The 27,670-nt window shown below is 42.9% G+C and overlaps 1 protein-coding gene across 1 annotated transcript; it reads left to right on the top strand.

Moving 5' to 3' along the window:
- Nucleotides 1–7,527: 7,527 nt before the first annotated feature.
- On the top strand, nucleotides 7,528–25,634 carry LHCGR (luteinizing hormone/choriogonadotropin receptor). The gene is made up of 10 exons (XM_010287259.1): nucleotides 7,528–7,592; nucleotides 10,490–10,564; nucleotides 12,454–12,528; nucleotides 13,092–13,166; nucleotides 13,264–13,341; nucleotides 15,963–16,031; nucleotides 16,674–16,748; nucleotides 17,941–18,126; nucleotides 20,737–20,817; nucleotides 24,292–25,634. Exons 5-10 carry the CDS (start codon nucleotides 13,286–13,288, stop codon nucleotides 25,538–25,540), a joined length of 1,716 nt encoding a protein of 571 aa, XP_010285561.1. The 5' UTR covers nucleotides 7,528–7,592; nucleotides 10,490–10,564; nucleotides 12,454–12,528; nucleotides 13,092–13,166; nucleotides 13,264–13,285; the 3' UTR covers nucleotides 25,541–25,634.
- Nucleotides 25,635–27,670: the final 2,036 nt, after the last annotated feature.

Genomic DNA, 27,670 nt, shown 5'->3' with positions numbered 1-27,670 from the left:
TTTTGTCTTAGCAGGAAGGTGCGCATCCTTTCGGGACCTTTTTGCCTCTGTGGGCAAAATGTCGCGCGCGTAAAGCCGCACGCTGTATGCCACCAGCCCCAGTGACGGGGAGAAGTGGTACAGCTGCCTGAACCTCCCGGATCCTCCTGCCCCGGCAGGAGGCAAAAGCAGCTTTTCCTCTTCCAAAACCAGCCCCTTGTAGTGGCTTAGTTAGCTTTAAAGAAACCAAATTAAACGGTTGATATTTGGTCTTGAACTTTCTGTCAGTTCTGGGGTTTGTTCGGTTTTTTTCTTTCACAAAGCTGCCCAACTTCTTGCAACCTCTTCTCCCAAAGCTGGTGCAATTTAAAGCTCCCTGAGTTAAAGTATCAAAATCCTCCTAGCAGTGCTTCTTGCCTCTTTTCGAGGTCCAACTCACTGACAAGGTGGTGGGTAATCTTTTTTCCCTCTGCGGTAGTAAAAAAGCTGCTGTAAGTTTTAATAGCTGTTTGGATGCCTGTAGGCTGGTCCATCATATCTTTCTGCCTGACACTCCTGTGGGAATTAGGATTTATTTATAACAACAGGGAATCACAGGCATTCCCTTACCCCACTCCCACGCCATACTTCGAGCTCATGGAATCACAGAATCATAGAACAGTTTGGGTTGGAAGGGACCTTTAAAGGTCATCTAGTCCAACCCCCCTGCAATGAGCAGGGACACCTTCAAGTAGATCAGGTTGCTCAGAGCCCCGTCCAACCTGACCTGGAATGTTTCCAGGGATGGGGCATCTACCACCTCTCTGGGCAACCTGGGCCAGTGGTTCACCACCTTCAACGTGAAAAATTTCTTCCTTATATCTATGGCAACAGGCCCTGCTAAAAAGTCTGTCCCCATCTTTCTTAGAAGTCCCCTTTAAGTACTGGAAGGCTGCAGTAAGGTCTCCCTGGAGCCTTCTCTTCTCCAGGCTGAACCACCCCAATTCTCTCAGCCTGTCCCCATAGGAGAGGTGTTCCATCCCTCTGATCATTTTGGTGGCTCTTCTCTGGACCTGCTCCAGATCTAGTGGACTGGACCAAATATTTGGTATACGTAGGTATTGAAGTGTTCTTGCACTGTTTACAGGCTCAATTACAGCACTGATCTAAACAATCATGGCGTCAAAATATGGGATTAAACAACCAACAGATCACTTAGTTGCCCTTTCTAGGATCCTTTGGTTATCTGTGCATGAATTGAGCTGAGGTTTTCTTATTATGCCCCTTTTGGTAACAAAGTCCGTGTTTTCCATTTTCATCTGATTTGTTTGTAAATTTAACATGCTCTTGAAATTCCCCAAGGATGATACTATCCCTGATCACCCCTTTCCTTTCTCCCTAGCTCGAGAATTGCTGGAGCAAGAAATACTCATTTGTATTAATCTAAAGCCATGTGAGTCCTTCCTCTAAAGACAGTTTTTAGAAACATCTCTGTCCTGAATTTGTTTCCTCCCCATTTCCCTGTGTTACCTTAGTGTCAGAGAAAGCAGAGCCTGTGGATGCTGGAGACACTCTCCATAGTTATTGCAACAAGCACATTTCTTCCCCAGTGTTCGTACCACACGCAGAGCAGGCAGTAGATTGGTCACATTGAGGATCCCTGCAGCAGCAGAAAGAAATAGGGAGGTTAGTTTTTTGCAGGCATCTAGCATGTTTATTAGGATGATGCACATCACAGCCCAGAGAGGTTATCAAAAGCTCTACATTTATGTGAATTTTTCTTTCTTTTTTGGTTTACTCTTTTATTTTTCCTTTTTTCCATATATCCCTCCAAGAGGAAACCATATCCCAAGCTCAGTGATCAGGTTAAAACAGATAATGGGTTTATTGTTGCTGCCAATTCTGCTTCACTCAGGTCAACAGGGCTAGATGATGGGCAGAAATAAGGGAAAAATTTTTCCCTTCAACCTTTAACATCACATTTAATCTTCATGATTGTTCACAAAGTCCAGCTATTAGGCTGGCTGTAGAAACCAGCTTTACAGTCAGAAAAGAGTTCAACCAAGATTCTGCTCAATACTCCTACACAAAAAATATTTACAGTCAGATGTCAAAAAGATCCCTCTGCCTTTCAGTCTGCATTTGCACAGACTTGTCCAGCTCCTTCTACTTCCAGGCCACATTCAACCTGATTTATATTGAACCTGGAACTATACTATTAAATTTCCATTTCTTTGTATTTTTTGTTTTGTTAATAGAATGCATATACTCGTTATACAATTACAAAGCTGTACTGATGAATGTAGTCTCTAAGCCTGCAGGTGTATGTATATACTCGCTCTTTTTTTAGTTCTTATTAAACTTCTTTTACTTTCCTTTCACCTCTTCCTTTGATTTTCATACTAGAGTCTTCTTACCCACTTAGCTGTTGTTTTCCCCTCTCTCTTACTCTTTTTCTCGCCTCCTCATACTCTCTCACTCTAAGGCTTTTCCAGCTTTGTCATTTTACTGACTCCCTCCATCTTTCCATGCTTTGTACCAATATCTTTTTAGGTCTCTCCTCCCCCTGCACAGCTCTCTGCATGAGAGACAAAGCAAGAGAAAGTTACTTTTGTCCCCCCATAGTCACGTCTGTACCCGTGTGCACCAGGGAAGTGCACTAATAATCTGTGAAAAAACTGCTGCTCCAGGTTGTTCCAACACAGTTCCTGGGATGCCCACGTCCTTACATTGGTGCCACTAGACCAGACCTGAGAAGTCCTTCTTACGAGTATGGTCAGTCAAGAAAATAAAACACCAATATGTAACTCGAGCTATACCTGAGTAATTCAAACCCTGATGCTGTAATGAGCTGTGCTTCCAAATGCACTTATGATCACTTATTATTTGTTATATCCCAAGCATTTATCCTGTAGGGAAATTTCAGCCATTTTTCTTTACCTGAGTTATTCTTGCCATGTCGTATTATTGCTGAAAGAGTTTTCAGAATGATTAGACTTCCGACAGGTTGCAAAATGATGTGTTTTATACAGTCCTGAATTGATCATATTTTCTTTAGGCTCCTGTTTTTAATTTGGACACTACACAAACGCTATAGAAACTCCATTATCCAGCACCATTGTATGCCATTTCGGCTATAGCAGCTATGTGTCATCTTAGTCTCAGAAGAAAAATAATCTTTAAGACACCATTATATTCTGAAAGAAAACACGATTTTTCTTCTTTTGAAGTCTCATACACACTTTTGGTACTTTTAGCGAAACCTAAACGGGTAGGCACCCAGCTCCAGCTGTACAGTGATGGGCAGTGGACACCTAATACCTTTCTGCCCCTTCAAAAGCCTCATTTCATAGTGGGGTTCACTTTGCTGTGCCTGAGCGTGTGCCCCTGGACGCAGGGCTTCTGCAGCAGGGTGAGTGGCACGTAGTTAGGCAGCAAATTATCAGGCACCAAATCCAAAGCTTTGTGGCAAAAGCCTGAACAGGTAGACAAGTTCTACTATGTCTTTGCTAAGGGCATATTTGGCTCTTTTGGACTGACAGAGGAATTTAGTTTTGGGGCCAAAGTGTCTTTCATGAGAGATAACGAATCACCCATCGTCACCTAGCGGGAAGTACTCCTTGGCTGCTTCTGTGATATGTCCAGCATCATAGTTCGCATTTTAGGTAGATAATGCCCAATATAGAGTGCTTTAAAAATCAATGCTAACATTTTGCATTGCCCCCCCAGAAGCTGATAAAAATCCTGGGGAAATGGTGTTTTTTCAGGCTTAGTTTCAATCAGTAATTCCTAGTTCGAAGTTAAGCCCAAGGACACCATGGACTAATCTGTTTGCCACCCTCAGCAAGAGTCTACCATATGCATTCAATTTTTGGCATTAGAAATGTGGGGAATCCACTAAAATATACCAGCCAATCCAGCTACAGTAACACATTCATACCTATTGCTCTAGGGCCTATGTTCTTTTTTTTTATTTCTTATCAGTTCAACTGATCACTTTTTGCAAAAGGGCAGTGTCTGTAATGCAGAGATTTTTCGTCAGCGGTGTGAGTGGGCTGGGCTTTGAGTCCTCATCAGCAGGACTGCAGGTGGTCCTGTGGTCTTTGGGCATCTAGACCTCCCAAAAGCTTCTCTTGGAGCTTGAGTCTATGTTGTAGCACAGGAGTAGAAGCTTATCTTTTATCAGATAAATATTGTTGTCAAGTTGCCTCAAGTTGCCTCTGCTATATCCCAGAAGCAAAAAAAGGACCATAGTGGTTTTATGCCACTGTATCCTTGGGAGAGACCACCTCATGAGCATTTTCTGAAGAGTTCCATCCATACATTCACAGCAGGGGAAACAGAAGATGGTTTGCTCTCATGGCCCCTACTGGCCCCAGTATTCCTAATAACAGGAAGATAACCATCCCTGTGAAAAAGCCATTCTAAATTTATGATTTCAAGACAAAAATACAGGAAACAAACAAACTAGCTGAAGAGAAAAGGACAGTATTTTAGCTACCAGGCAAGGACAGGGTTTGGTCAATCTAGGCGCTGTTCCTGTCTCTCCTGCTCTTGGATAGTCTCACAGGTATTTAGCCTGGCCATTTCAAACCTTACTGCCTGCAGTGATGTGAGTTGAAAACCTAGCTTGATTTACAGAAATGCTAAGGGCTGGGGAATGCTAAAAAAGCTGACTGGCTCCCCACTCCTTTCTGTCCCTCCTTTCTCCAAGGATGAAAAGTCCCGCAATTATCTAGAGCCGCAGTATTGTCAGCTGCTGAATGGCAGGAGTGAGTACGAGCATACAAGTTGTGGTGTATTAACTATGAGAGAAACATGACAGTTTTTCTCAAAAGGGCAAAAGTTTCTCTTTCAAACTGGTGTAGGTAACTTGTACTAAAGATGGATGCATCCCACCTTTCATGAGCTATAGAAGTCGGGCTAGTAGCATGGGCAAATTAGGTGTATAAAAGCTTTGTAGCTTTGTAAAACCCAGTTTGTTCTTACTTTTTTTGTCAAAAGCTTCCTCAGCTCTGAGAGATGAATAACTGGTCACATCTGAGCGTCACAATCGGAGTGCTATCAAAGAAATCAATATTTAATTCCTGCCAGTACGTGCTTGAGCTTCATTGTGTTCCATCAAAGGTATCAGTCGTGTTCAATAGCAGAGACTTCAACACATGAGATAAGGCCTCGCTTTACTTGGCTCTTTGGAAGGAATTAAACCTGCAACAAGCAGTTCAAAATTCTATTAACCTAAATGTTTTTACACATACACAGGCTGGATTGTGCTCCACAAGCTAAAGGATCTTCAAAATGTTGTGAGTCTAGAAAGAGACATCTAAATTAACATATTTCCCTTTAACACAAGCTGGGTTTGAAACACAAACCACAAAGGTAAAGTGGACAAGAATAGGGATGGAAACATTCACCTTTGTGGTAAATTTAAGATTTCTTCATTGATGTGGAAGTGTCTAAGCATGCTACACCAGTATTTCAAGGACTAAAATAAAAGGCTGATTATGAGTTGCCTTTTTCCTTTGTTCTTGCTGTTTTGTGAGATGCTTAATGGGACGAGGTAATGTCAATGCAGATGAGTTCACAGTTCCAGCTATCAAGGTGAACTCAAGAGAATTAAAAAACAAAAACCAATGAAGTTGAAATACAGAATGGATTAAGTGCGTCATGCAGTTTAACTACAATATCTATTAAAAGTGCTGGGTCATCCCACTTAAATTTAATCACATAGCTGAGGTGGCTAAGCTCAGAGCAGCGTTGCCAAGGGCTTTCTGCAGGCAGGGGGAGCGGGTCACCCCAAGCCACGTATTATGGGAATTTACAACCACCACGCTGCTCACCGGCACCTCGCAGGGAGGTAGGAGGCCCTTGGGCTGAAGGTTTTGATGTAATTAAGAGCCAAGACCTGGTTTTATTTTTTGCGCTTTCAGGCACATTTCTATTTCTTTCGTAAACGACAACACTTTTTTGCAAAGAGTTTCACAAAAGGTATGTTTTAGTTTGCAGGCAGCCCCAGCTGATGGTGCAGTTATGAAGAGGTTCCTGCTGCCAGGGTTACAGAGCAGTAATTTCTCAGCTTCTACTTTTTACTTCTTCCTGAAGTTGTTTTCCTTTTGGCTCAGAGTATCAAGCCCTACTGCAGGATTATCTTTACCCTTCTGTCCCCTCAGGGGCAAATACAGTTTTCAAGACACATGACTTAGTTTCATTTCTTATTTACACCGAGCCTCACGCACAACACAACGTGCCAGGATCCATCTAGAGACAGGTGCAACCCAATCACAGTGGCATCAAAATCGTATATATCCTTACAACATCCCTATTAGGTAGGGAAACATTGCTATTCCCACGATGCTGACAAGGGAGTCAAGGTGCAAGGAAACTATTTGCCAAAGATCATACAGACTATTATTTGGAACGTAGCTAGCAATTGACTGTCAGGCTCCTTAGTACATCTAGGAACCCCAAGACATGCATTATGTGTGACAGCATGCCACAATATTGTGTGGGCACGATGTGTGTGTATATATATATATAAAAAAAATATACCTGTATAGATATATATAAAAGAAAGTCGATAAACATTTTTAATTGCCTTCAGAGAAAGGATTATGACAACAGAGGAAAAAAAAGTTTTATGAATAGCATGGAAACATTTCAGTCAAAAAAACCTTGAGAGGGTTTTTAAGGGTGGGAAACAAATGTCTCTGACTAGATATTTGTAATTGAAAAGCAAAATAGAGCAATTATCTGTTTGCACAGAGATAAGGTCTTGAAATATGTTAAATATTTTCCTATGGTCATTATCAGGGGGAGTGTGGTCATGGCTAGATAAATTGGCTGGTAAAAGTACTGTGATTCAGATGTGGAATAGAATGGTAAAACGCAGATCTGTCTTCCACATCGTTATTAACTTCTCACTCAGTCAGACTAATTAAAAAATTACAAAGGAAAACATACACTTGCTTTTAATCAATGAAGCACACCTAAGCAATTTATTAAAACAAACAAACAAACAAACAAACAGAACACACCACGAAAAGCCCCAAAATCCAGCACATCAGGCCTGACTTGGATCTCTTCTACACTTGTACGCAGCCAGAGCACTGCCGGTGAATTCGGGTGCCGCACCGCAACGCTACAGGGACGCTGCTGAGAGGCGAACACGGTCCAGAGAACGCAAAGATACTGTTCCACAGAGAAAAAGCTGTACAAGAAAGCCGCTTTTCCTGAGGAACTAACTTTAAACAGCCTATAGCTTCATTCGAGCGTAGCAGACCACTTCCATCAGGCTGTTGATTTACTTAAAAGATTATGATTACTATTGATTTGACTGTGATTAGTCTCACATTCATGCTGTTGAGGAACTGACCCAGTATCCTTTGAATTCCGTTTAACTGAGATCAGTGGTAAATGGATCAGGCCCCAGAGGCACAGAGAACTGCAGGCACAATAAAGTGGCTTTAGACTTTGTTGTTTTTCTGCCCACCACAATGGTACAATCTGCAAACTAGAAAACCCTGTGCCTTACAATCCTTTCCTCCTTCCTCTTCTTTTTTCAGATCATTTACTCATCTGCCTGTAAAAGTGATCCCATCACACGCGTTTGAAGGACTGAGAGATGCCTTCATCATGTAAGTTGACAACATTTTCCACAGGCTTTTCCTTAATTTCTTGCTAGGAATTCTATCATAAACCTCCATCCCAAATAACATCTTTTTACAATAACGTGAAAATTTGTTGCTGAAACATACTATTGGTGAAAAAAACCCACCGGGGAAGGATAACGGCAGCATTTCTTTTCTTACACGCAGTGTATAAAAGGTTCTTTGAAAAGGTATGATTTTCAACAGTTATTTAGCAGATCACATAACGAAATATTAATCATGTTGGAGAGAACTGGATTCAGCTTAATAACTGGTAATAGGTGCTTTTGGTTGGCAGAGGAGAGAGAGAGATAGATTTCTATCATAAAGCATTACCACTGCCACGGTAGCTCCGGCCTTCTGTGATTATATATTTGTGTAGTGCCCAAATAAGATCTTTCTTCAGTGTTTTGCAGCGAGAGAGAAGCTTGGCAGGGGATCAGCGGGACTGAAGCCTTTCTTGGATCTTTTGGTTTGCAAGCGCTGTAATTTTGCACACCGGGTCTGTGTTGCTTCCCCTCCCTTGGCTTTGTACCTATTTTATATCAAGGACTCAGACCATAAGGCTCATCTGGCCACTTCTGCCCTTTTCTGTTGTTATTCCAGCTGAAAGATGGCAGGGTTGGATCTCCGTTATTTATTATTTTTTTATTTTATCTGCATTGAGTGGGCTCTGAAGGGCAAAGGGGCTGAGACACCAGTGCAATGCAGAACAGGGGAGCGACCTCCCCCAGAACCCAAGCAGTAGCACGAACGATGCCGCTTTCTTGTCAAGGTGCACTTTTTATACTTCTCTTCACCTATGAAAAGCACGTAGTGCCTCAGATATTAAAATATATATTAGATGCTACATAATTTATTTTCAAGGAAACAAAAAGAGAAAGCAGGAAACCCTTTCACGGTGCATTCTTGAAGGCAGAGACTTGAAGGATGAGGGTAATACAAATGCCTGAATAGACTTACCTGGACTAGTTTATCTTTTAGTGCTCATTGGTTAAACAATTTTGGCCAAACTATAAACTTACGCGTTCCTGGAGTTCTAGCAAGCAGAAAATAAGCTAAGCTCTGCTGCATGTATTCCACTGCAATAAAGTATTATAGTACAATCCAATGGCACTGTATTGTTACACTCACTTGTGTCTTAATGATTAATGAGAAATTATCATTTTCAGCTGGGAGACCAGCTTAAATCTACACAGTTTCTCCTACCTGTGTGACTTGAGGCTAAACCTTCCCAAACTGTACGCATATGCTATTCTTCACAGAGAATGTTTTGTTCATTGACATTTTCCCTTCCGTAAAGAGAATTTAATTGATTTCCTTGCATCCTTTTAATGTATCTCTCCAAATTAACAGCGCAGAAATTGATGTATTTGTGTGAAGTAAATCTATAGAACACTTCATAATTTTATTGAGATTTAGTGTTACTTTGAAAAATGTGTATTTTTAAATTATAAATCTCTGAATCGTCTATTTGGCAACTCATCACCAACTTCAAATCAGATGATAAATTATTCTCACTGCCATAACTCATTGCAACAAATGTAAATGAGGAGCCAGTGGCAGACATGAGGGATCCCATGGAAGGACCATGTTTCAGGCCCCAGAACCTGAACGGGTCTTTGTTCTGTGAGCAGGCACTGATCCCTCCCAGCCTGTGAGTCTCTGAGGATCAGGGGCTCAAGAGGCAACTACATCCATCTTTCATTTATGAGTAACTGCTGCAATACCGAAAATAGCAATCTATCTCACTGAATTCTGATTATGGAAAAAATCTTGAGTATTTATGTGAGAAATACATATATATTTAATATATGATCTCTAGTGTGCATCCCCCTTCGCCACTACAAACAAAAAAAAAACCCCAAGTCATTCTGGTCTAAGGGTTTTTATATCACCACTGACAGGAATTGTTTTCTCATAATTATAATTAAAATAAGATAACTCTCAGGACTGTCACAATACTGACTCTCATTTTGTAGATGCATTCCATTTTTTTTAGAAACTTTTTTTTCTTGACAATGTATAGTCTTGGGTTTAGTTTGTGCGCCCTTCCAGTCATTTGTGTGGAGAGAAAACACTGTTTTGAAGACCTTTTCCCTATATACGCGTCAACATATACTATTTATTTTCAGGAGGTAATTTTGTGTGGCTCCATAAATCTTATTCTAGCAGGCATTTAGCAAGCATCAAATAAGCGGATTTTTTTTCCTCTATATTCAGCACTGGTTATTATTAACTACATGTGTTGAATCGGAGCAGCAGTACATCGAAATCCGACAGTACCTATAAAAACAGTCATGTTGGTCGGTGTAATGATGAAAAAGAGCCACTCCCTTTCAGTTTGCATGCATGTAATGAAAATGGCATTTAAATCCAAAACCATATTCCTAAAGCGCTCTGAATGCATATTTGTCTATTTCCACATCCGTGGATTAGATGACCATCACCCTTGCTTAATAATAGCGTATGGAGCACCGTGAACGTTATCTACATCCTTGCCCATGCAAATAAATTCACTAAGCAGGACTGATGATAGCAGCAAAAGGCTCACAGCCTTGGGCTCACTCTGCTTACATTAGTTCTGGCCCTGAGTCGCTACTTTACCTACAATTTACTGAGAAAATGGAGATTGGCTGTTACGGAGATATTCCAAAGGGTTGGCATACCCCTTTGCCAAGACAGCAAAGGGCTGGTCTCTCTCAAAACCCTACTGGCACCTACTCTCAGGATGTCTAAGGTGAGGCATAGACACTGCTGCCAAGCAAGAATAGGTTCAGGGGGCTGAACAACTAGGTATAAAAGAAGGAAATACAAAGTGGAAAGCTGTTTTCTGGTATCTTTTCCACAAATGCATTGCTTTACGTCTGCCTTTTTCATTACAGTGAAATCTCCCAGAGCGACTCCCTGGAGAGAATAGAAGAAAGCGCATTTGACAGCCTTCCCACTCTGTCTGAAATGTAAGCATCGGTTAGGAAAAAAAAGAAAAAAAAAAAAAAAGGCATCCATGTCGTGATTTAGGATCATGAAGGAGTAAATAGTCTGCAGAGTATTCTCGGACCAAATCTTCCTCTGTTACTTCAGCTGGCTTTGGATTAGATCTACGACGAGAAACATTTCTCTCCGAAGTAGCATATAAAATAGCGAGCACTCTGTAAGGTCTGGCTGTGGAGATCTAAATCATGCGAAGGCATCCACGCGTAGAAAGTCCCACCGCTTTCAGCCAGCTCAGTGACAGGAGCGGAGCTCTGTGTCTACTTCTGCCGGCACTGTCAAGCTTTCTAAGCGGGGAAATAATTCAAGATGACAACAGATGAGAAAAATCTTCCTTTTTGAAGACGTGGTTTTCAAAGCCCTACAGTATTTAAATACAGCTGCTTAGTATGCACAGCTCTTCTTTCGAGCGCTAAAATATTACTCAAACAGAACATGTTCTGATTTTAAACTTGACCTGCATAGCGCAGGCATCAGAGAGAGAGAGAGAGAGTTAAAGCAATGACTAGGAAAATGCTCTGAAATATTTAGTGAAATTGGAAACTGTAAATCTGATTCAGTATCTCATTACTGCCTTTTTCAGACAGCACGATCAGCAAGTGACTTAAAAATAGTGCAACTGAGTGAGGACAAATAAGTCTTTTTTTTTTTTTTTCCCCCGTTATACGTGAATTCCACTGAAGCCAGTGACGTGCTCACACAAGCCAGAGGTAGAGAGTTATCCACCTCTGGTTGGGTCCAACTTCCACTAAACTCAATGGTGGGTTGAGGGAAGGAATAAAGGATTTGATTACAGATAGCTTGTCATTTGCCAAAACCAAAAAGCTAAACAAGACCATTGAAGAGCTACAGGAGGCTCACAAGAAAACCTGTTTGAACCCTGAGTGCTCTACGTGCCTCACATTGCACCATGCCCCAAGCTGCACTCACAGCCCCTTTCAGCGGATGATGACGGATGTAGTTCTTAGATTTGAACTCTTGCTGCAATTTCATAAGCTAAAACCTTTGTATTTTGTAAATCGCGTATGGGGAGGGAGCTGGGCTAGAGCTGTTGGGCTTTTATGCAAACATACAGGTTTGCCAGATAGCATAGCTGCAGAAAGTACTCCTTGACTGAGAGGGTCTTGTCCTATTTTTTGGGCCACCACTAGCAAACAGCATTTCTCACACACTTCCCTCCCTCTCCCAGTTCCTGCAGGTCTCAGCAGGCATCTGGTGCCACTCGCCACTGCTCTGATAAAGACCGTGGTGCTCTAAGAGGTCAAACCGTCCACAGAACCGCCTTTCCTGGATAGGCAGAGCACCAGTAGTATGACGGAAACAAGGGATGACGCAAAGGGATCCGGCTGCGGGGCAATCACGCGCGCACAGAGCTCAGGCTCCTCGCTCGGCCCCGGCTCCGAGACACGGTCGGAGGCGCAGGCACCGTGATGGTAGCGTGCTCCTGCCTCCCAGTCCCTGCGGTAAAGCCGAAGCTCAGTGCGTTAAGCCACGCCACAAGCCCAGAACGCATATCCCAAAAAATTATCAGTTGATAATATCCCCCCAAAAACGGCAGATGACAGCAAAATGCTAACTCCCACCAGTGACCAGGATGCCCAAACCAGACCATCTCAGCTCAGTGAACCGTGAGGATTCAGGAGCTGTCACCTTTTGTCAATTACAGGCCATATTTATTACCGAGTGCTTTGAAATGCGCTCGTGTTCTGTTTGTAGGAAGTTTGTTCAGAGCAGGAGAGCCTTCTGCCATATTCTGCACTTGACTGTTTTCTGATAAAGCCAATCGCTAGCAAAATTCAGGACCCTCCCAAATGTATAATGATTATAATGCTGAGATACTTTTCCCTCATTACAGATTAATCCTGAACACAAAAAATCTGTTGCACATCGAGGACGGAGCGTTCAGAAACCTTCCAAGGCTAAAATACTTGTAAGAAAGAGTTCTGTTTCTTTTCTGATTGCCCTTTTGTTTTGTTGTTGTTTTTCCCTCTAAAGGAGTAGACAAATTACGGAAAGGAGTAGAAGGAAAAAAATTTTTCATGCACTACGGTACACTAAAAGTATATATATCATTTACGATAGCTTTAATGGGCAGTTAACCAATAGTGAGGTCTTTCAATAGGCAAGAAAATAAAGTAACCCAGGGCAGTAATGGACAAAACAGTAGTAAAGTCTGCAAATTAGTCCTGCTAAGTGCTTATTTCTAGAATAAAGCTTTCAGAGAGACAAGATACCGTGCAAAAGGGATAACTAAAATCTCTTCCTTGTGCTTAATGTAGAGAGAACGTACACTACTTCTCTAGGACACTGCTTGAGGATGCTACAAATTTTAGTTTTTACAGGTCTTACAAACACAATTGGAGCCTAATTAAAAGTTATTATATTCGTCACTCACTTTTTAATACATAATTAAATTTGCAGCTACCGAGTTGGCTTCTTGTACCCACTCTGGTAATCTTTTCTGCTGTAAACAGGAATTATGCTTTTCTCTAGGAGCATTTGTAACACTGGAATAAGACAATTTCCAGACCTGACGCAGATCTTCTCATTAGAAGCTCATTTTATTTTGTAAGTAGAGACCCAACCTAATCCAGCTGTGAGTCTTGCCATCTTGTTCCTGTATCCCGGATAAAAATACCTTTTTTTTATTTTTCTCCTCCCAAAGGGAGCTCTGTGATAACTTGCGTATGACAACAATACCACAAAATGCTTTCCAGGGGATGAACAACGAATCGCTGACACTGTAAGTAAAATAGCCCTATTTCCAGTTCACTTCTGCTTGAGGAGAGCAGGTCGAGTTTGTAAAAATCTTGAAATCGAGCCCCATACAATACATGTCTGTATTATGCGTTAAACTGGAAATGCTTAGGAAGTAGGGTGGTGTTCTTCAGGCTGAAGGGCAGGGTGTTGTCCCAAAGCGAAATTCACTTAGGAAAGAAAATATGAGAAGGAATCCGAATCCTCATCTTCCATGCAGCACCGTTTTTAAAAGTACCATCAACAGGACACAAACTCCAAAAGCTGCACTGGAGGCCGAAGTCTCTCTCCTTACCTCAGGGATGAGGTTTCTTGAAATAGTGCTTTCAGGGACCAAGGAGGCTGATACTACAGGTCAGGTTCCCCCCAAAGACGAGGAAGGGAGAGAACAAATCAGTATGAAGTACTGATCCTTGTTCTTATCTTGATTTCACTTGACTCTACCTACGTTGATTCCCATAAGTCTCCCCACCAAGACCTTCCTTGTAGCAAACTGGATTCATTGCCACGGCCACCTGAGAGACGGGTGGGTTTGATGCCGAGCGAGATGCCTCACCCGAGGAACGCAAACAGCACAAAGCCAAGGTGAGGTGGCATCTGCCAGCACGGCGAGAACCACGTATGGATTTTGCAGCATCCTTGTCCTCATAAAAACTCGCACAGAGAGGTGCTGAAATGGGAAAAATCGCAGGCTGAGCGCTGAAATCGAGGTCTCCCGAGGAAGGGCCAGCTGAGCAATAGAGGGCAGCAGCAAGCCACCTACTGTGTGTGGTAGCCACAAGCGCCAATTCGGAGGCCAGTAAAGCCGACCCTTGCGATCCAGACGGATACTCAGAAGCAGACATCCGGGTGGGGAGCCTTGCCTTGAGACGAGCGCGTAGCAAAACTCCATCAGTATTTGCTCCTGCAAAGGAGCTGTGCGCACGAGCAAGTACTGCCGTCGGCTGGATGGGCCAGCGCGACAGTAATTTCAACACAGTTTTTATATATTGACCGATACCTTCTGTAACCACTACAGGAACCGAGCATAAACGTGACTGAAGACTACTCCACACAGTGTTAAAGAGGAGCAATTGCTTAGTTTAGGGCATCATCTCATCTTATGAGCCTCTTTCCTACCAGCAAATTCTCAAAATAACTTCAGCAAAATTATGATTCTGTTAATGGTGCGAGAAAATGAACATACAAGAGATGGAGAAAAGTGCTTAAAATTTTACTGTAAGCCTAATATGTATTATATGGGAGGAGGTCTAACTCGTGTCAGGAAACAGCCAGCAATCATTTTTCTCCCATCCTCTTGTGACAGGGAGCTCACCACAAGAAGAAAAGAATTACCTTATCAGCAGCTTCCTAATTGTAAAGCTACATGTTAACTCCGTCCCGTGCAGTTAACTGTAATTAGCTGAAATAATTCCAGTTGTTGCAGCATGGTCTGGTGAAACACAAGCAACCTGTGTGAAGTCAGCCTGCAGTAATATTTTGCACTACAAATAGCTAATTCGGTCTTTCCAACAGTTAGTGCTTTATGTGGATGAGGAAATCCATCCTACATATGGTTGTGGTTTTTAAGGAAATCACTAGTTTCAGCATCGTGCTGAGATGGAGCCTTTCTCGTATCGATTGTAGCCAGGCGCTCTGGAGCCCACACTTCCAGCTTTTCTTGGGAGCAGGTTTCATAGCCCCAGTTTCTGCTCTCCCCAAAACAAGTGGAAAAGCAACAACTGAAATTTTGTTTAATTTATAAACTGCACCAAATTTTCTATTAGGGTTTAATATTAAAGAAAAAATACTATATACAAATTATTATATCAAAATTATATTGAAAACACGAACTTAATATCACAAACGGATTTTTCTCAGTGCAATCAGACCCATAGGTTAGATCTCCTAATGAAGTAAAAGAGGTGGACTTCAGGTGCAGCAGAGCCCAGCCTTTAGGTATCTGGCCCCAAGGGGCGCAGTCAGGAACCCAGGGTGGCACCAAGCGTCCCTGTGCAGCGCAGGGGACGGCGAGGTTTCCGTGGCACGGATCAAGGCTGGCAGCAGCACTTTGGAGGACGGCTCGCTGACCACTGGGTGATGCACAACTCACTCCTGCCTCTCTGCCAAGCTGTCGCTCGGGCTGCTGGAGATGTGTCTGTCCGCAGAGGATGTGCAATCCAGCAGCACCTTCCAGGCTTTAGAGTTGCTTTCCACCTGACACTCCTCTAGCCCTTGCAGTCTTCCATGTTTACGTGCCGAGACCACAAAATCCAGGTCTTCTGCCTCCAGGTTGTTGTCTGTGCCAGGAGCTTACCTGCAGTAACATCTTGTTTCGGGAGCTTAGCCCAAGGTAGGCACAGGTGAGCCCCTCGGAGGAGGGAAGATCTCTACCTAAGCAGAAGTTCTCTTCAACAGCTAAACAGGAAGGTCCTTAGGGAATTTAAGCTGCAATTTTATCTTCATTTTAGAGCTAACGTAAGTCATGCAATGGTTACCTTTGTTCTTCACAAACAGACCCTCTAATCATTAAAATGAACGCAGCATTAAGATTTGAAACCTGTAGTACATAACAATCTCATCTTCTCCAAATCATTTCCACTCTCACACATTTTTTTTAATCCCCAGCAAATTGTATAAAAATGGATTTGAAGATATCCACAGCCATGCCTTCAATGGGACAAAGCTGAATCAATTGTAAGTACGTTTCCCCTCCTCAGTATTTTTTTTTAAACAGTAAATAACGGTTCAAATACAGTCAAAGGCTCTTCCTTCACCTTAACTGGCTGTGTCTTGCATTTCCCGATACCCATTAGAAAATTGCATGTTCCAGTGCCATTGCGACTCTTGTAGCACTTACTGCTTTTCCTGAAACACCATCCCTTAGAACGCTGCAGTTTATATGAGAAAAACTCATGATTTTTAATACCATTTAATACATTCTTAAACTTTAAATGGAAAGCTTGAAACCATAGCCCAAACTGAGGAACATACATTTTACGTCTGGAAACATCAATAGTTTTTAAATCTCTCTTACACACTCTGGGACTGGCCTCTTGGCTGGGCAAAACTTTTGCTGCATTTTTGTGGGCTGCTACTGCAGTGAAGGAACCAGACTGGTTGTTCCTGGTTTAAGTCAGAAGAATTTGGAAATGATCAGAATTAAGTGTAGATGATAATGGTCTGATGGCATCAGCGGATGAGAAACACAAGCGCTCCCTGGCCAGATATTGCAACAACCACCACTGCGGTGGGAGAAAGGATTGAAATAGAAGAAGAAACCAAAAAAGGGTTACTTTGAAATACAGATGTGAAGAGAGTTAATGTTTGATTCCACAGAATCCTGAAGGACAATAAGAACCTCAGGCGGATACACAACGATGCCCTGAGAGGGGCCACAGGGCCAGATGTCCTGTAAGTATCCACCACTCCGTTACCTGGGTTTATAGGTGTCCCACGGGAACTGCGCTGTGCTACGCGGGCTGCGTCATCTCAGCAAACATGGGCTTTGAGTCTGGAAGGAGACTTGATCTCTTACCCTCTGCTTGTAAAATGGAAGGATGTCAACGAGGTGCCATGAAGTTACAGTGCGGAAGGTGCATTTTGCACCATGACAAACGCGTATCAGCCAGTTCTAGCACTGGCATTGACCTCCACCTCACACATATTTCAGCTTTTCCTTTATTTGTGTCGGATCCTCCTGATCCTATTCCTGTGCCTTATATTCTGACATTGCAAACTAACTTGTCTTTGGTATGATGAGTACGTTTTTACAATATATTATTGTACAATTTGGTTATAGAAGTGAATTCCTGATTGCACGCTAATAAGCCTGCGCTGAATAAAACACATTATTACCGTCCTTATGCTTTATTAATCAAGTACTTACTGGAGGGCTGCACTGGCTGTAACTCCATGCAATAAAACACAATGGGTGGTTATGTAAATACCACTCTGTGCCACATGTCCCCATTTTGTTCCTTTTATTGGTGCTTTACAGTACATGGCATTACTAATATCACTTTCACAGTTGTAGCCTTTTCCCCCCCTGGTTAATGCCCTGGCTTTGAAAATCCCTAGTTATGTTGATGGCCTTTCCTCACACAAGCAGCCACTCTGAAATTACTCTAAGCCAAACTGCTTAAGTTTGTCTTGGCAAGAATGATGGATTCTTTCCATCTTTTCCACCTGGAACAGCCCTTCAAAACCAAGCAGAGAGCCAGGAGGGTGTCCCTCCTGTTAGCTGGCTGGAGAGTCACATTCGCCCACTTTCTCTCCCTTTCTCTGGCTTAAAGAGCTGTCCCTCACTCCAAGCACTGTGGCTTTCAGAAAGAGCGGTCAGGGCACAGCTCCTAGAGTGGTGGGTTTTGATTTCCCCGGGTCAAAGTGAGTTCCTTCCCTCACCGGGGCTCCTGGGCCATGGGATGCTCTTACCCTGCTGCTCTGTAGTTCCACAGACCCTGGTTCTGAGGTGGGTATCAGGGGCTGAAGTGGCTTTGCAGATTTAGATCGATGTCAAAAACAGAGTAGCTGTTACCTACTGTCATGCTTTGGTGGTATTTTTATATATATGATAAGAAAAGAGAATGTTCTCTTTATTTCACAGGGATATTTCTTCAACAGCACTGGAGTCCCTGCCTAGTTACGGGCTCGAGGCTATTCAAGTCTTAAATGCAACATCATCTTACTCGTTAAAGAGACTGCCACCGCTGGATAAATTCAGCAGTCTTCTGGAAGCTGTTCTAACGTATCCCAGCCACTGCTGTGCTTTTCGAAATCTAAGGACAGAAAAGTAAGTCCAAATAGCACATTATTGTACTTCAGAAGCTCCAAAATGTCGATTCTGCTTTATTCAGCTCACGAGGTTTGATTATCCTTATTCCAGTTACAAGGAAGCTGTGGTACATCGCAAGGCCTCACACAAAACAACTTAGATCTTTGCTAAAGCCAGGAAAATTATGTCTCTATTTTAGAACAGAAAAGGATTCCATCCTGTGCCCAGGATCTGCCAGCAGGAACATTATTCTAAGTTTGCTTAAAGCTTATATTTTTCTTGGTATCTCAATTAAAAAGCCTACTGGGGCGTGGAAGATAGATCTCCATCAATAGCATGTTGCCCAAAAAAACCACAAAAAAAAACCAAAAAAACAAAAAAACACACCCACCCTGCAGCCATTAGCTATGTAGCTTATTGAATGCAAGTGATATGATAACCTAGTAGAAAAGACAGACTTTCAATTACCCACCAAAATTAGGACCTGACACAAGTCTACAGAAAGAGGTTACTCGGTTTAGTTCCAGTCATTTCAGATAACAATACAGTATTGTTCTCTCCACGATTGGAAACTGTGAAGCAAAGACAGCTTTACATCTGCTAATTCGGGGCAGTCAATCTGAGACAACTGGAGCTAATTTTTCAGCATTTTTGTTTCAAACAAATCAACCCTCGGTTGGCTTTAGGCAGCCAAAGCAACACCAAATGAGCAGCTGAAGCTATGAGCATGTCTGACTTCCTCTCTGTCTCAAACTAAGGCTACAGAAAAGACTGAGCAGTCGTTTGTGGGAAGGCTGATCTGTGTGACTTGCATGCCATTGCATCGTTGCAAAGGCAGGAGTAGAATTCAATTCTTTTGGGTAAAATTAGGGGTGATGCTAACATCATTTTACTAAGTGGTCCCTGCTTCTGCAAGAGTAGAGCAAAGATCCTACAGTCAAGGGCACCAAACTCGGATTCAGTCCCAGATCAAATCTCTGAATGTATTAAATGCAGAAGCAACTCTGGGACAAAAAAAAAAAAAAAAAAAGTTTTATTCATTCTGATGAAGATAACTACATTTCTGGTATCATACTCATTTTCAGGTGCTTGACTTTGCAATGTGACCATGCTCTATAAATGTAAACAGGGGTGCTTTAGTAAGTCACTTTCTTGTATTTAGTCACTGTTTCCTTAGTAAACTGGGGGAAAAAAGACCTGCAAATCAGGAAACTAGCCTGGGACATCAGCAGGGTTCAGAGCAGCGCTGACGCGTTACCTCTCTGCACAGCCCTGGCCACTGGAAAAACTTGCGCAAGCAACAGGCTGTTACCTTCTATGTGACCAGCTACTACAAAGGAGTGAGAGCAGATCTCCAGCTGTTTTCCTTGTCATCCACTGACGACAGCAGAAGACCACGGGGGCTGAGACCTCCAAAGACCTTCCCAGGTTACACCGGGAAGAATCTTCATGTGGTTATATGTTCTCATGATCACGCAGCTGCAGCCTGTTTCTGTCTCCTTCTACCCCCTTCTGCTGCCTGTACTCTACATACAATCATCCCACCCAGTTTTTACTACCCCTGCCCCATATCCCAGTGCAGTCCATAGGTGGTAAGGAATATCGAACCCATGAGATATGGTGACAAGGTCTTACATACATCTGACAGGCAAGCAGGTTCACTTAAGTCAGCATTACAGGCATTAGGGAAATAAAGTCCTCAGACCAAATACTCTTGAGATTTCTGGGGTACAACTGTGGTGTGCTCATTCCCTGAGCCATGCAAGAGAGGCGGAAGGCAGCACGCAGTTCCCTAGACTTTATTCCACTTGCCCCACTGAATGGGAGCAGGAGGGAAAGCAGGTTATATCACATCTTCAGAAAATTATAAGACAAAACAACGTCTAGTGCCATCCCATTATGTATGAGCATCACATAGGGGCTTAGGCTGGTATCTTAAAACCTTATTTCTCCCATTATACATAAAACTTTCTATAAGCTTCCAGGTGTCTGATTCTATTAAGAGTACACAAAAGAACTTAGTGTTTCTGCTGGCTCTTTCTGTCACAGCAATGAGGTTAGACAAAGCCATTTCCATTCACACTGGTAGAATACCTGGCCCATACTTTCAAAGCCTCAAATCCAGAGGTTTTGCCAAATATGTCATCTTTCAACTTGTGCTTTTCAAATTACATGCTAGAAGTCTACCTCCAGATCCCAAACAGTTTTTAAAATAGAGTATCAAGCCAGCTTCCCAGCATTTGTTAGCGTGTACTTCTCTAAAAGCCAGCATAACTGCTACCACTCATACTGGTGGAGAATCTGGCCTGCTTCAATACAACTATTTCATAGGCAAAACATACCTTTTAGTTCCAGGTCAAGTTATTTCACTATAAAAAAATACATCATAAACAATAAACAAGCTGAAAGACCATCCTTATTACCCGCCCCCCCACCATGAGGTACTGCCTACTGCCACAGTATTTGAAGTCTTCTCCTCTCTGATTCCAGAGGTCTACATGAATGTTTGTACTGCTGTGAGGCCAGCTCTAGCTTACCTTACATGTCTGTGAAGATCACTTGCAGAGATGATGAGAATTTGGCCAAAGTCCAGACTGAAATTCAACTCCCTTTTCATCCTTCTTTCAGACAAAATTCCTTGCTTTCCATTTTTGACAACTTCTCCAAAGAGTGTGAAAGCACCATGAGGAAAACAACTAATGAAATACTGTAAGTACCTCTCTGCATACAGGTGGTGGAAGTAGCAAATATGGACCTCCCTCTCCTGCTGTTCATGTGGTTTTTCTAGAACAGCATGTTTTTTTGCTGCATATTCACTCACCCTTGCAAGTTGCACAGTGGTAATTTTACTATCGTTAAACCGGGATTTGTAATTTTGATGTTCAAAAGGAAAGAAAAAAAACAAACCATGAGCTTTACTCACTCCAGCTTCTCTTCTGAATTCTTGAAAGACTTTCAAAACAGTGATTAAATATTTAAGTAAGTTAATGGCATACGTAGACACTTTTCATACCCTGAGATAATTACAGTTGCTTGTGTGATTCAAAGAACAGCTGCTACTGTTAATATATTTTTGGCTACAGAAAGGATAATTAGAAGTCTGTATGTCAGTAGTTTTCCATGGTAGAAACAGTCATAGAATCATAGAGTCTTCGGGTTGGAAGGGACTTTTTAAGACCATCTAGTCCAACCCCCCTGCAATGAGCAGAGACATCTTCAACTAGGTCAGGTTGCTCAGAGCCCTGTCCAACCCGACCTGGAATGTTTCCAGGGATGGGGCATCTACCACCTCTCTGGGCAACCTGGGCCAGTGTTTCACCACCCCCACTGTGAAAAATTTCTTCTTTACATCTAGTCTAAATCTACCCACTTTTAGTTTAAAACCATTTCCCCTTGTCCTATGGCAACAGGCCCTGCTAAAAAGCCTGTCCCCACCTTTCTTAGAAGCCCCCTTTAAGTACTGGAAGGCTGCAGTAAGGTCTCCCTGGAGCCTTGTCTTCTCCAGGCTGAACAACCCCAACTCTCTCAGCCTGTCCTCACAGGAGTGTTCTGTCCTTCTGGTCATTTCGGTGACCCTCCTCTGGACCTGCTCCAACAAGTCCATGTCTTTCCTGTGCTAAGGGCTCCAGAGCTGGATGCAGGACTCCAAGTGGGGTCTCACCAGAGCGGAGTAGAGGGGCAGAATCGCCTCCCTCGACCTGCTGGCCATGCTGCCTTTGATGCAGCGCAGGACACAGTTGGCCTTCTGGGCTGTGAGCGCACATTGCTGGCTCATGTCCAGCTTTTCATCCACCAGTACCCCCAAGTCCTCAGCAGGGCTGCTCTCAATCCCTTCATCCCCCAGCCTGTATTGATACTGGGGGTTGCCCTGACACAGGTGCAGGACCCTGCATTTGGCCTTGTTGAACCTCATGAGTTTCACATGGGCCCCATTCCTCAAGCTTGTTCAGGTCCCCCTGGATGGCATCCTGTCCCTCAGGCATGTCAACTGCACCACTCAGCTTGGTGTCATCTGCAAACTTGCTGAGGGCACATTCGATCCCACTCTCTATGTCACTGATGAAGATATTAAAGAGTACTGGTCCCAATATGGATGCATGAGGGACACCACTTGTCAGTGATCTCCATCTAGACACTGAGCTGTTGACCACTACCCTCTGGATCCACCCAACAGTCCACCCATCAAATCTATAGAGAAGGATGTTGTGGGGCACTGTGTCAAAGGCCTTACAGAAGTCCAGATAGATGACACTGGTAGCTCCTTCCTTGTCCACTGATGTAATCACTCCATCATAGAAGGCCACTAGGTTGGTCAGGCAGGACTTGCCCTTGGTGAAGCCATGCTCGTTGTCTCGAATCACTCCCCTGCTCTCCATGAGCCTTAGCATAGCTTCTAGGAGGATCTGCTCCATGATCTTCCCAGGCACAGAGGTGAGACTGACAGGCCAGTAGTTCCCAGGGTCCTCTTTGCTACATTTTTAAATATGGGTGCAATGTTTCCCTTCTTCCAGTTTCCAGTCCCTGAGTTACAAGTTTGATAACCCCATGCAATTGGTTTACCTCTTCTAAATGTGTCTTTCCATATCATCACAGTTCTCTTTCAGTGGGACAATGAGAAAAGCTAACATCAAAACTGTTGCATTGGCCATGCAGGATGACACAGGTTCTAAACCAGTATTTAATAGAGAATTTTAAGGATTTGCTACTATCCATCCCTCTACAGCTAAATAAGAGACCTTGGGATTTCTCATCAGTTCTGACATGGGGTCAGAGCATTATAAAGTCTAGAAAAAACAAAGTTATGGTCACAAACACCAGAGTAATCCCCCTGCTTCAGACTAGCATCTGTTGCACTTCTACTGTGCATTAAATAGTCCGCCCAGTCTACTGGCTTCTGAAGCTTTTTTGCTTTCTTAAGTCCCAATCCCAGCAATTCTCTCAGCAGACATTATATTAAGCAAATGGATATAAGGTTGAAAGGCTGCGAGTTGAACAAGTTTGGGAACCACAGCAGAAATTGGCTGAAAGTCCCAAGCTTGCATACGGCAGCATATTTACATGGCCTCAGAAAAATCACAATTATTTATTAATAAAAAATTGAGTCAAACATATTCCCTGCTCTTCCAGTTTAAGTCAGGCAAGTAAAAGCAAGACATTGGACAGTTTTTCTTGTAAGGAGAGAATAGTTAGGATAACAAGATTGGGAATTTATTTGCCCAACAGGAATAGCTGAAAGCAGCTCAGCTTCATTTGCCAGTTAACACCCTGATCCAGAACAATAGTTTAATGTACATGGTTCAGTAGATGTGGAAGTTTAAGCATGTATTTTTGTTATCCCAAAGCTACCAATTTGCTAGAGTTGTCCTCAACAGAAGTACTTTCCAGGTCTCAGATTACGTGTTTGCGCACCACTCATTCACAGGTGGGATGATTGGATAGTTGTGAAAGTTACCTGTTCTGGTAGGGAATCAGAAGGGACAGTGCTTGTTTTTAAACTACTTCTTCTTTGGTAGGCTTATCACCACACTTTTGATGACCTAGAGATTAGAGACATCAATTCTAAACATCTAGAAACATTTCTAATTAGGCATTGGGTCCAGTCTAAATGTAATGTATTCCTAGCCATTGGCATTATTTAGTTACCCATGCACTTCTACTCCTCTCTTTATAATACTGCAAACGTCACATTCCTCAGCATTTCCCAAGTCATACGTAGTCTCAGGACTTTGTTCGGTAAGGGAGGTAAGGCTGCACAGTCAAAACCCTTAGGTTATTTTAGTTTGGCTTCTATAACTGCCTGATAAACCTATATGCATCAAATCTACAATCCATCAATTCAAGTGTTACTAGAGTTTGAACTGCAGTCTACTGGCAGCATGAGAAAGATGGTTTGCTTACAAAGCAATCAAGATAAAGTATTTACAAATAAGTAAGTTGTGTAAGAAAGCATTCCCGTGGATGTGACTATGACCTCTGCTGCTCTTCAAGGCTCCTATCCAAACAAAAGGCATCCTTACAAGGCTTCATTATATGTAAACACCCTGTAGAACCACATCTAGGAAGTAACTGTTTTAAAACAACTGTTATCTGTTGTATTTTACAAAAGAGTGCAAGCAGCATGTAACAAATAGTTCACTTCTATTTTGTGTGTGTGTGTGTGTGTGTGTGTGTTTTTTTTAATAGTTACAGAGATTACTCTTACAACACATCGCTGTGGTCAGCAGAACAGAACATGTATCTGTTCGCAACAGATGAAGAAACCTCTCCTTACAGCTACTCAGCCATTTTCGATGACAGTGAAATGACTGGCTTCGACTTTGAGTATGACTTTTGTCAGCCTAAGATACTCACATGCACTCCGGAACCAGATGCATTTAATCCCTGCGAAGACATCCTGGGATACAGCTTCCTCAGAGTCCTGATCTGGTTTATAAACATCCTTGCCATTGCTGGCAATTTCACTGTACTCCTCGTTCTCATAACTAGCCATTACAAGCTCACTGTTCCTCGCTTCCTCATGTGCAACCTCTCCTTTGCCGATTTTTGCATGGGACTCTATCTGCTGCTCATTGCTTCTGTTGACGCTCAGACAAGTGGTCAGTACTACAACCACGCAATAGATTGGCAAACAGGCAGCGGCTGCAGTACGGCCGGCTTTTTCACCGTGTTTGCAAGCGAGCTCTCAGTGTACACGCTAACGGTGATCACTGTAGAAAGGTGGCATACTATCACCTACGCCATGCAGCTGGACCGAAAGCTGCGGCTGAGGCATGCTGTGCCGATCATGCTCGGTGGCTGGATATTCTCCATTTTAATAGCAGTGCTGCCTCTCTTGGGGGTCAGCAGTTACATGAAGGTCAGCATTTGTTTACCCATGGATATTGAAACCCGCCTTTCCCAAGCCTACATACTGCTGATCTTAGTGCTGAATGTTGTCGCCTTCATTGTCATTTGTGCTTGCTACATTAAGATTTACATAGCTGTGCAGAATCCAGAGCTGGTAGCTGCCCACAAAGATACCAAGGTTGCCAAGAGAATGGCAATACTGATCTTCACAGATTTTACCTGCATGGCCCCCATCTCCTTTTTTGCCATATCTGCTGCCTTTAAAGTACCTCTCATCACAGTAACAAACTCCAAGATCTTGCTGGTTTTGTTTTACCCTGTCAACTCCTGTGCAAATCCATTTCTCTATGCAATTTTCACCAAAGCATTTCAAAGGGATTTCTTTCTCCTGATGAGCAAGCTTGGTTGCTGTAAAAGCCGAGCAGAGCTTTACAGGATGAACTATTTCTCTGCTTATACCTCCAACTGCAAGAACGGCAGCTCAGCCACAGCCCCCAGCAAACCCTCACAAGCACTACTGCTCTTGTCGGCGTTGGAGAAGCCGTATCCTGCAGTACGAGACAAGACGTCTTACAATGAAAATTAAACTGGAACGCCAATAGATGTGGCACTTTGCAAGGCCAGTTGTAATTATTCTAGTGACTAGGGATTATTTTATAATATCTTGAACATTTCAAAATGCCAAATGCCAATTGATAATTCTTATGCAATGTAACTGTGCTGTCATTCAAAGTGGCATTTTCCCTTTTCTTGTTTTGTAACTACAGGCATGGAAGGTGACTAATAGGCAGAATTCTTCTTTGGGGGGAACTGGAGGAGCCCAGGAGTAGTCAAGGTGCTCTTGAAGTTAACAGGTACTGCAGTGATTGCAGTCTGGCTCCTTTTTCTCTACGTCTGCTTCCCTGGAGAATTTAAAGCCTGTCTGCTACCTTTCATGCCTTCTTTTTCCATTCCTATCAGCTGTGCTGGCATTGTTGGGTTAAAGAAAGGGGCACTAAACTAGATGCCTCCATTTCATCAACAGAAACTTCCAATTACACAGCCACCTACAGCCGATTAAAAGAAAAGTGTTCAAGCAGTAGGTTGTAAAGATGTCACCAAGGAGAGAAGTTGACCTGCTGCACCTTTGTTACTAGCAATTTTGCAGTTTACGTTAGATCTCAGTCTGACCTGGTGGGTAATTTACTTTAAAAAATTAACCCATACACAGCCATGTACGCTCTGGAAATCACAAGAGATGTAATAGCTCTAAAACCCCACCTGCTGTACACAGGACCGTATTTTTGTACATCATACGTGCACACACACAAATCACGTAAGCTGTAAAGGCTCCTTCTCAGCAGCAGGATACCTGCTTCCTGCACAGGCAAATAAGTGCTGCCTTGTTTTCTCCCCAGGGACAGTCTCATGAATTATTTTCATCCGTCCACTCTCCGACAGCACTAGTGCCAGTGGCATCTGGGATGCACTGGGGACTCCTCGGCACTCACAGTCCAACTCGATTCCCAGCTGATGAAGCATAGTAGTTACTTTTTATTGACTGTATCTTCCCATGAAAATTTATCTTTTCTTTCACCATGCATTGTCTGATGCTAAGGAGGATCCAGATTTGTGGCTGTGTTCCTATTTTGCATAAGAATTGAGCATTCCTTTATTATTGCAGCATATTTACTCTGTCTGATGCAGATAAGCTGTCACCCTTAAACACTTCACTTGCCATAAGCCAACGCCACACTGTATTGAAGTTGGAGATTCACATGGGTAAGCTCTTACCTGCATCTTATGGGCCAAACAATCTGTACCAGGTGACAAGCTGCAGATTGCATTGAATGCCAGGCAGGATCCCTGCAGGAGTCTGCCTCAGGCACAGCCTAGGGAGGCTATGTTCTGCACTGCCTGGTCTTCTGAAAATGAAGCGCTTAGTTATTGGAAAGTTCACAGTCCTGTGGGCGAAAACAGACGCAAAAGCCACAAACTGCTGGTCAAGCCTCTTCTTCAGTTGCTCATTCTTGACAGGTTGGTTACATTGCCTTTGATGGGAGGAACACGCGAGTGCTTACATTTCATCAAACCAATATGGTAGCATCGACCTACACGTGGGCAGTTTATGGTTCACAGAAGGTAACGCAAATGCATTTTATTTGGGGTTGTAATCAGAAGCTTTATCATCTTAGATCACATTCTGTAAATGATACTCACAGTATCTGAAGACAGATCCTCAGTGAGTATAACAGGGAGCTCCTCTGCACTCAATGGAGCAGTGCAGCTGTGTAAGATCTGTGCTTACTCCAGAACAGTTACAGCCTAACAGTTCTTGACGGCCCTTGAAAGTGCTGACTGACACTTAAGAAAATGGTATCATTGCAATCACTTTAGATCTCTTAACGTTCTCCTTCTTAACCGCATCCTTTGCTTTCAAGCCTGTGGCAGCAACAGAGTAAAAATCTGTGTTCCAAAGCATGCCAATTGTTGCCAAAACCCTGCACTGCAAATTAAATTTGCTCCACGTTAATGAAAGTGATTCTTCGTACCAGTGACTGGTTTATCATTAGGTTATAATTGTGTTAATTAGAAATAACATCTCCGACCTTCTCTTACCTTCAGCTTAATGCCATGATTTCCATCAGTATAAACGCTTGGTATGTAAGCATAGGTCTACTCATGAGCAGTTCACACACATGTGTGGAACGAAGCAGGATTGAGAACAGAGGGGACT

This window comes from Phaethon lepturus, unplaced genomic scaffold, assembly GCF_000687285.1.
Source record: "Phaethon lepturus isolate BGI_N335 unplaced genomic scaffold, ASM68728v1 scaffold9745, whole genome shotgun sequence".
Lineage (NCBI taxonomy): Eukaryota > Metazoa > Chordata > Aves > Phaethontiformes > Phaethontidae > Phaethon > Phaethon lepturus.
The sequence above is the reverse complement of the archived record's forward strand: the minus strand, read 5'-3'. Positions and strand labels throughout refer to the sequence as shown.

Excerpts from the sequence above, each read along its gene's own strand:
- LHCGR (XM_010287259.1), top strand. The coding sequence starts at position 13,286 with ATGACAACAATACCACAAAATGCTTTCCAGGGGATGAACAACGAATCG. Across the intron at positions 16,749-17,940 it reads GCCACAGGGCCAGATGTCCT|GGATATTTCTTCAACAGCAC; the intron begins GTAAGTATCCAC and ends TTTATTTCACAG. Across the intron at positions 18,127-20,736 it reads CGAAATCTAAGGACAGAAAA|ACAAAATTCCTTGCTTTCCA; the intron begins GTAAGTCCAAAT and ends TCCTTCTTTCAG.